The 10046-nt window shown below is 46.7% G+C and overlaps 1 protein-coding gene across 1 annotated transcript; it reads left to right on the plus strand.

Annotated features, from left to right (window-relative positions):
* Window positions 1-1071: 1071 nt before the first annotated feature.
* LOC148051372 (inositol 1,4,5-trisphosphate receptor-interacting protein-like 1) lies at window positions 1072-2079 on the plus strand. The gene has a single exon (XM_087735675.1). It carries the CDS (start codon window positions 1072-1074, stop codon window positions 2077-2079), a length of 1008 nt encoding a protein of 335 aa, XP_087591801.1.
* The last annotated feature ends 7967 nt before the right edge of the window (window positions 2080-10046 follow it).

Here is a 10046-nt window from a genome sequence, read left to right on the forward strand (position 1 = left end):
GGCAGACAGAGGAAAGATATGTTCCCTCCACTTGGGATCTCAGGTCCCCACCACCTCGACAAGAGAGGCTCAGCACAGAAAGTGAATTCAAGGCATGCTTCCACTTACTGACACCCTCTCCCTCTTTTTGCCTCCAGAAGGCTTTGGACAGGAGGCTTATTGGATGTACAGTTCTGCACATGCTGAACTGACAGAAACATGGCACCCATGTCAGACTTGGCACATATGCAGCAAGGCTAAAGCAAGCTTTTGAGGTGTCTGGGTCTCAAGGCATGCACTCATGCAGTACAGGCCATGTTTCTGGGAGCGGAGCGCTCCAGCGCAGTCTACAGGGGGCTCTCCTGAACTGGGGAAACCTCAGGGGACCGGAGAGAAACGGGTCCTGGTAAGGCCTCCTGCAACTCCCTCATTTGCCCTTGCAGGGGACAAGTTGGCAGCCGGAGACAGGAGCCGCAGGATCTTTTCCACTTGCACCAGGGACACGACTTGCATTTGGCTTGATTGTCAGGGTTTGCAGGGCTAAGTCCTGCCCCAGCAGAAGGAATCCAAGAGGAGAAGAGGGAGGAGGAGTTTTGTCTCTGCCCAAGGGCTTGTAGCTCTTCAAGACATCTCAGAGTTGGACCACCTGGCCCAGAAAACTTTGCACCTCTCTATGTAAGTCACGGACATCCACCTACAGTCCCGGTTTTCATTCCAACTGCGGGTTCGGGGGCGTCTGCCCGCTTCGTCAAGAGAGCCCCTGGGACCTTGCTCCTGCTGGGTGGGTTTGTACCTGGTGCGATGCCCAGGACCCGCTGAGCCGGGCGGTGGGGACGAAGGCTGGGGCTTGCCAGCTGTCTGACGCTGCTCTGGTGACCGTGACAGCACAGGGGACAGGTCACAATGGAGGCTGCATCAGCAGGCAGCCCCACTGCATTTTGACTTGGGCCATTGGTGAGTGCAGCATGCTGGGGGAAGGCTGAGCTAGATGGGGGACGGGGCAGATGGCCAGGGGGCTTCTAAGCCAGAGCGAGAGCTGAGTCCCTCAGGGGAGGGTGCAGTAGTGCCCTCGGGGCTGGGTGCAGAGGTGCCATGGCTGCGACAATCGCCCTCATCTTGACTGTGCTGGCCGTCCAGCACAGGCTGAAGTGCGATCACCAGATAGACATGGCCACGGCCAAGCAGATGCAGCAGCGTGAGGAGTATCTGCATCAGGAGATGACTCGCCTGCTGCAGGAGACTGAGCGGAGCAGGGCTGCGGAGGAAGCCATGCTCCTTTCTCTGTTGCAGTCGTGGCCGCTCTGGACCGCTGCAGGAGCCCTGCTCCTGCTCGCTCAGGCCCGCTGGCTGGCCAGGCAAATGAAGCTTGCCTCTGGCAGCTGCAGTGACCAGGACGGCTCCCACAGCAAGGAGGAGGAGGATGAGGAGGACGACGACGTTAATGGTGCACCCAGTGGTGTCAGGGCTTCGGCTCCGTCCACCCCCTCACCAACGCAGGGCCTGCCCGACACGTGCAAGGTGCTGAAGGAGCTGGTGGATGACCTCCTTGGTGTCTGCCGGGTGCTTTGCAGGAAGAATTTCATGCCGCAGATGCACCCAGCCATCGGGATGGGCGGCACCTATGAGGCCTGGAGTGTCCACGGGAACAGCATCACCTATTGCCTGCTTGTGTTCCTGCGGCCACCCCCTGGGCACTCTTTCAGCCTGGAGCTGGACACCACGGGGCAGCTGCCAGCAAGGCCCTCCAGCATCCATGTGGTGCTGGAGTGCATATGCTCAAGGGAGCAGCCGCTGGGGGATAGCTTGTGCTTTCTCCACCACCCCGACGACAAGCTGCCGAGGGACCGGAGCTCCCACCTCCTACGCACCCTCTGCACACGCTCCTACTTAGACATGGAGAAAGTCGCCCGCTGGGTCCAGCTGTTGGTGAGATCAGCCTGGCTGCTTTTGCCTCAGTCGCAGCACTGCCAGCTAACGGTGCTGCCCTCCTCCCGGTCCTGCAGGTTCCAGCTGACAAGCACCTCCGAGACGAACATCTGCGCTGAGATGATTTTTGCAGTGCAGCAAGGCAGCCCAGGCGCCTACCTGAGCCTTCAGTAGGCTTTACCAGCTTTACCAGCAGCACACCGTGGCCGGAGAGCTGCACTGTTGTCCAGATCCTGCTTTTCGGACTCAGGGCTAGGCACACCCAGCAGGACAACTTCCACCTCAGAGGTCTGCACCTCTGCACCCGCATCCTGGTGGTCACAGGCTTTTGTACCCATGCCTGTGACCCTGAGGACATCCTTGAGCTTGGGGAATCTCCATTGGTCCAGCTGAAGATGCCATTGCAACTGAGGCTCCTGTTACCACCTGTAACACGATGGCACCACCCATCCTGTTGGAAAGAGTTGATTTCCTCAGGGACCTTTACGTGATACAAAGATGACAATAAATTAGCTTGTTTTAACCAGCCCTCTGTCTGTGAGTGTCTGTGCAAAACTTTGCTGGGGAACGTGGACAGGTAGCGGGTTGGTACCTGCTCAGATGCAGAAGCAGTGGGGCAGCATTTTGAGGGAAGTAAGTAGTACCAAACCAGAATGCTTCCCCTGACCCTTTTTCCTTTCTTTTCCGGTTTTCTGCTCTGCTTGCACTTTAAGGGGAAGACGCCTCTGTGCGTGTATACCGGATGGAAGGGAACGAGGGTACGGGAGCCAGACCTTTCTCAGTTGTGACCACTGACATGACAAGAATGGGCACCCATGAAAAAACTTGAAATTCCAGCTGAACACAAGAAAGCACGTCCTGACTCTGAGGGTGCTCAGATTTGGTGGAATGAGTCCCACAACTAGAGTGCTGGGATAGAGGGCTAGAGGCTGTTCAGGAGGGCTAGGCAGGGCCGGTGAGGTGGGGGTGTTGCTCTCTATGCAAGGGAGACGTTTGATTGTACAGCCCTTACAGTTAGTGATGATGTGGTTGAGAGCCTCTGGGTGAGGATTAGGGGGATGGGAAAGAAAGGAGATATTGTAGTGGGTGTCTACTACCGATGGCCCAGCCAGAATGTAAGCACTGATGAGTTATTCTATAGGCAATGAGGAGGAATTTCTGGATCGGTAGATTTCAACTTCCCAGACATCAAGTGGGAATAGCATACTGCTGGGATGAGCAGCTCCTGGAAATTCTTGAAGTCTGTAGGAGAGAACTTCTTGTCACAAGCCAACTAGGAAAGATGCCCTCCTGGACTTGCTATTTGTGAATTGAGAAGAACTCATGGGAGATGTGATGGAAGGTGGCTGTGTTGGCCACAGTGAACGTGAAATGCTTGAGTTTAAAGTGTGCAGTGTTGTGAGAAAAAAAGGACAGGAGAGTTGCTACCCTGGACTTCAGGAGAGCAAACTTCAAGTTATTCAGGGAGCTATGTAGCAGAGTACCCTGTGAATCTGCCTGTGAGGGCTTAGGAGTCCACGAGTGCTGGTCAGTTGTTAAGAACCACCTTTTAGAAGCACAGGAGCAGGCAATCCCATTGTGTCGGAAGTCAAGCGAGCGGGGCAGAAGACCAGCTTGGCTGGACAGGGAACTCCTCGTGGAGCTCAGGAGGAAAAAGAGATTGTATGATCTCTGGAAGCAAGGTCAGGCTTCGCAGGAAGAGTACAGAGCTGTGGATCATATATGCAGGCAGAAGACACGAAAGGCCAAATCTCAATTAGAGTTGAAGCTGGCCAGTGTTGTGTCAGATAACAAGAGGGGCTTTTTTAAGTACATTCGTAGCGAGAGGAGGTCTAAAGAAAACATTGGACCAATACTTGTGGAAGATGGTCACCTGACTAATAGGGCTGAAGAAAAGGCGGAGGCATTCAATGCTTCTTTTGCCTCAGTCTTTAACAATACTGATAGACCTTGGGCTGCCTGGTCCCCTGTATTGGAGGACCATGAGTGTGGGAACAGTGACTTTCCATTTGTGGACACTGAAATTGTAAGGAATCAGCTGTATCAGCTGACTGGAAGCTGGCCACCGTTATTCCAATTTACGAGAAGGGCATGAGGGAAGACCCAGGAAACTACAGACCTGTTAGTCTAACCTCAGTTCCTGGAAAAATTTTGGAGAAGATTATAATGGGTATCATTAAAAGTCATCTAAAGAATAATGCAATCATCAAGCACAGTCAACATGGATTCATAAAAGGGAAGTCCTGTTTAACTGATTTGATATCCTTCTATGATAAGGTCACCCACCTAGTTGATGAAGGGTAGGTGGTGGATGTAGTTTTTCTGGATTTTAGTAAGGCTTTTGATACTGTCCCTCACAGCATTGTTCTGGACACAGTGTCCAGTTGTGGGATGAGCTGGTTCACGGTGCGCTGGGTGAAGAACTGGCTGAAGGGGAGAGCTCAAAGGGTTGTAGTGAATGGGGCTACATCTGGCTGGTGACTGGTCAGCAGCAGTGTGCCTCAGGGCCCAGTTCTAGGACCAGTTCTGTTCAATGCATCCATCAGTGATCTGGACGCAGGACTTGAATGCGTCCTTAGCAAGTTTGCAGATGATACGAAACTGGGAGGTGCCGTTGACTCTCCTGAGGGACAGGAGGTCTTGCAGAGGGATCTACATAGATTGGAGCATTGCGACAATGATTAATGGGATGAAATTTAACAAGGCAAAGTGCCAAATTCTGCACCTAGGGTGGAGTAATGCTGGGCACAAGTATAAACAGGGAGAGGAGTGCCTGGAGAGCAGCCCTGCAGAAGGGGATCCAGGGGTGCTGGTCAACAGCAGGCTCAATAGGAGTCAGCAGTGTGCCCTGGCAGCCAAGAGCGCAACCCGCATCCTGGAGTGCGTCAAACACAGCATAACCAGCCGGTGAAAAGAAGTGATTGTCCCGCTGTATTTAGCGTTGGCGCGACCTCACCTTGAGTACTGTGTGCAGTTCTAGGCTCCACAATTTGAGAAGGATGTTCAGGTACTGGAATGCATCCAGAGGAGGGCAACAAAGCTGGTGTAAGGGCTGGAAGGAATGTCCTCTGAGGAGCGGCTGAGGACTCTGGGCTTGTCTAGTTTGGAGAAGAGGAAGCTGAGGGGCGACCTCATTGCTCTCTACAGCTTCCTGAGGAGGGGACGTGGAGAGGGAGGTGCTGATCTCTTCTCCCTGGTATCCTGTGACAGGACACCTGGGAATTGTTCAAAGCTGTGCCAGGGGAGGTTTAGACTGGACATTAGGAAGCATTTCTTTATTGAGAGGGTGGTCAAACACTGGAACAGGCTTCCTAGAGAGGTGTTCGATGCCCCAAGCCTGTCAGTGTTTAAGAGGCGTTTGAACAATGCCCTCAACAACACGCTTTAACTTTTGGTCAGCCCTGAAGTGGTCAGGCAGTTGGACTCGATGGTTGTTGTAGGTCCCTTCCAACTGAAATAATTATGTTCTATTCTATTCTTTTCTATTCTAATCTGTATGGTAGCAGTGCTTAGATCTCCCAGCTGAAATCAGGACTTCTGGGCTATTGGCACTGCTTATACAACTAGAAAAGACACTCTATCCAAAGTGTTCAAGTTGACAAGACAGAAGACATAATTATTATTCAAAGCAATGTATTAGTCTTATTTTGCAAATGAAGACCTGAACAATGTAGAGAGCCAAAGGGCTTGTTTTTAATACCACTGTTAATGCTTTTCATTCATGCAGGTTCATCTGGGGCCAAGCCTGGTTTTGCATATATTGAATAACTATTCCAGCACCTCATTTCACACACAATCAGCCCTGCTTACACTGAATTGCTATTCAGTACCTGTTTGTTTTCTGTTTCTGTCAGAAAAATCACCTGCCATTGTGAGCCAGGATATTACCATCTAATCCTGTCATGTGCAGCCCCTGCGGCAGAAGTGGGAACTGAACCTAGACTCAGTCCCTGACCAGTTTCTCACTCACAAAGTCATTTTTCCCTATGGCTGGTAATGGTGACTAAGGATAGTAGCATTGGCTGCTGTTTGCCAACTTTGCTTTTAACTAAGCCATAGTTCAAATTAGCATCCCACTCCCACACTCAGTTCATCTGTAATTAGCCAGTCTTTAACACATATTTACATGACACATATCCTGCCGTGTTTTTTACTCCCCTGCCATATTAAAGGGTAAAATGACAAACTTTCATTTGGTTTAGCCTGAATCCAGTTTGACACCTCCTGGTTCAGTGAGATCCTTGGCACATTTCTGCTGAAACCCCACATGCACGCGTGCTCTATTGCAAATGCTGAGTAAGCACCATGATTTAGATGAAACACTGGGCCTGGGGCTACAGCAAACTGCATGGATCATCTAGTCCAACTGCAAATTCACTTTCAAAGGTATATCTATAGCTGCCAGCCATACAGAAGCTTCTGTTCTCTTGAATACATTTCCTCTCGTTCACATATTAACTGTTGGTTGCTTACCAAACTATACTCTTAAAGGAAAAATGTCTGTTAATGTCTCAGTGGAGTGGTGACCGGGGTAATGAAAATCATTACTCATGAATACATTATACAGCAACTGAAAAAAAATCTATCAAATGAATATAATTGCCAAAGAGCATTTGTTCCTTAATAAAAATAACAATAACCACAGCAAGTGATGCGATAGTGCATTTAAATGACAAGGTACACTCACTAGGTCAGTATCCTGATGTGTTAGGTGCCATGCAGTCACAGGGTAAATGTAATAACTGAACCCAAAGGCATAAATATAAAAAAATAAAATATAAAAATAAATAAACAAAGAGAGAATCTGAGTAGGTTAGTTGGAAAAGGAATAAGAAATGGCATAACAAAATAAAAACAACTGTGCAATTCATCATTCTTTTCTTTGAACTTATTCAATTATGCAAAAAAATCTTCGAAATAAGCTTTCTGAGAGGGAAAGTTGATTAAATAAAATCAAACCTATTACTCGAATAATTTAGTATATTTGTGATAGTTTCTTTCTTTTAGTTTTTCAGGCCATAAGATTTATCAGCCCTGATAGTAAAGGAAGATCTTTCATGAAAGAGCAAGGAACCAAATGAGTTATGTACCAATTAGAAAAAACAAAACTGAGGGAAATTTCCTTCAGTCTTGTGATGCCTACCATTGACTTTATAGCACTGACAACATTAACAATGGGAGCCAGCACTCTATATACTGAGATGTAATTAAAATACATACAAAGCTCTGGGCCTATATACAAAATACACTGAGAAATTCATGCAAATTGAGCAAAATTCAATACTACATTCTGAACAAGCTTATTCATACTACGATTCCTCCTACACAGGAGCTCTATTCTTAATTTTCTCTTACCAAAAGACTGGAGAAAGGGGTTTTGTGAAAAAAGCTGAAGGTCACACTACCAAGGCAATATTAAACTAAGGGGAAAATGTGTCACAGGACTGAAGGCATTAGCATTTAAACCAACCTGATTTAGATGATACAGATGTAAAACTTGATCTTTTCATACAGTGAAGCCTCTTTTATTGTTACCAGCTGTAGCACTGCATCTCCCTGTTATAAATGCTGTGTTTACTCCATTTCCCTTGGAGTGAAGAAGTTCCTGCCTGGCACAGAGCTAGAATTACTGTCCTTATGTCCCTTCTCCCATCAATCGCGTATGTTCAGAGCGTGCTGGGACAGGGAGGAAAAGTGACTGAACCAGGTATTATTGTGGCTCTGCTAGCGTAGGGGATGTCCCCTTTGCTGGTATAACCTAAGCCTGGGACCAGGTAGGGAAAGAGTCAGGCAGCTGTGCTCACTGCTGGGACAGCCTCTGCTCCACCAACCCAAAGCACAGGGCACAGGACAAAAACTGTCCCACTCCTTAAAGGACAGGTGTAAAAATGGCTCATGGTGCTTTCCTTTTTAGTGTCAGGAGAGGAAGAACTGTGTGGTAGGGGAAAGAAAGGGTGATGCTTTGCCTGCTGGCACTGGTAAGCCCTTCAGTCCACCCAGATGTTCATAAAACCCCAGCCTGATACACTGAGGCTGCCAGCACTTAGCTTTCCTCCTCACTAATATTTCAGTGTTATCCCATGGCATTGCCTCACTGCATTTTTGTCTCTGGTCTGATGCATTAGAGCCTCGTGCTAAACTTTGTCCAGAAGAATCTACTTCACAGTGTGAAAACACTCTGTCAGGGTGAAGCACCCCGGCCAGCTTAGTACAAAAATACCTCTTTTAACAGACAAGTGTCTTCTAATGATTTAAGCTCAAGAATTCAAAGTAGTTCGCTATTTCTTTAAAATAAACAAAAAATATCTTGATCAGGGCTTAAATGACCCTTAATTTAATAGCTGGCAAACTGGCAAAATGCCAGATTTTATTACAGATCCTAAATGACTGTGCTTAATTTGTGCCAAGATATCCTATCTATCATCCCCCCTGAGCATTATCTGAGTTCATTGCCTTATTTGGTTATAGCTTATAAGCTATAACATTATTTTAGCTTGAAAATAGGGAGATGAAAAATGACTGTAACAATCTGGGTATTCATGCATTTACCAGCTGCTCTGCAGATAATACAGGTAATACTGGCAACCTTTGGCTTCTTGTGACCACATTTTAAAGTAAAAGATATCTACTGTAAAATGCACATATCTTTATGTTGAAGAGTGGTTTTGAGGGAACAGAGAAGGTCAGATGTAATTCGATGTCATATTACGCGATGTGTTAACTTAAGAAATCAGAGGTGCAAATCACTTAATAAGATTACTGTAAGATGTACAAGAGCAGGGTATTTCACCATGAAAAGACTCCAGGAAGCTTCAAAATGCATTACTGAAGTAAATACTGATGCACATTTAAAATGCCTTTTGAAGAAATTTGCTCTAAGTATTAGCTTATGCAAAGATTTGCACAGGAAAGCACAATTAAAATCTTTTGAGGTCACAGAAAGATCTAGTTAGGAGAAACTTTAATTTCCTTTTCTTCTTTTTTTCTCTTTCTTTTCCTGTTAAATTGAAAGAACTAAAACCTAAGACTCTAAAGCAAGTACCTACAAGACATCTAAATCATAGTAAGTCATGTAGATAGCTGGAACACTAACTCTGCTTATTCCGCAGCATCAAAAGCTAGGTGCCATGAACTCAGCTGCCTATGGAACTTGAGGGATGTGAGAGCTGACCTTCAAAATACCTTTATTTAAAGTATTTTTGGAAGGGTTGGTGATGTACGAGGGATGTTTTACTCTCTAACCTTGTAGGTGCCTACCTGCAAGAAGACATGAGCAGTGGTGGTGTTGGAGAAGCCAGGAGGAATGCAGTGCAAGGTCTCTGCTGGAAACAGTTCTGACTCATGCTGAGGGCCCAGGGGACAGAAATCCTGTTGAGACCACAGTCTCTGTGTTTATTCATGCTCTATACATGTATACATATATTTTTATTCCTGGGTTTCTGAATCAGACAGAATCCAATCTTTCTGGACAGGAAAAATCATTTCATGGCAGCTCCTCTAAGACACACATCACAAAATGTTACCCCTTCTCTGAGACCAGTAACTTCTGTTTTGCTAAAAGATGTGTTCCATAACAGTATCCAGCTTTGATTTGAAGACACACATAGGGAGATAATGTATGAATTTCCCTAATAGTTTTTTATATTTTTTGCTTTTAAAAAAGCAAAAAATTATACTTTAGTTTTTCACCACAGGCCCCGATGATTTTTTCTGCATTGAAGAACACTTTAGCACCAGATATTTCCTCTGCAAGAATACGCTTATTCATTTCTACACCATAATCAAAGCTGGGTATTTGATTATCTTCTCCAGTAGAATGGGGCTGGGTTTGAGGTCTGAAGCACTCTTAAGTGACACCAGTAGCTTTTGACTTGCTGGGTTAAGAGGTCATCTAGTTAAGTGGCGTGGTATTTAATGCATACTCTCCAAATTCTGAAAATTACCTCCATGGAGGACCAGACTGAACTTATGATCAGTGCTGCAGTCATTGCAAGAAGTGGAGCTGCTGAGGGAAGTGAGAGGAGATTAGGAAAAAGACACATTTCATAACCATAGTGTGAACCCCATTTTTTATAATGAGTTTTCCTTTCCCCTTCCTACCTTCAATCTCTTCTTAAGAAAACAACCAGCACTTGGTGACT

This window comes from Nipponia nippon, unplaced genomic scaffold, assembly GCF_047370975.1.
Source record: "Nipponia nippon isolate SJK-2023a ecotype South Korea unplaced genomic scaffold, ASM4737097v1 scaffold_6, whole genome shotgun sequence".
NCBI classification, from domain to species: Eukaryota; Metazoa; Chordata; class Aves; order Pelecaniformes; family Threskiornithidae; genus Nipponia; species Nipponia nippon.

Coding starts and splice junctions, on each gene's coding strand:
- LOC148051372 (XM_087735675.1), top strand. CDS start 1,072: ATGGCTGCGACAATCGCCCTCATCTTGACTGTGCTGGCCGTCCAGCAC.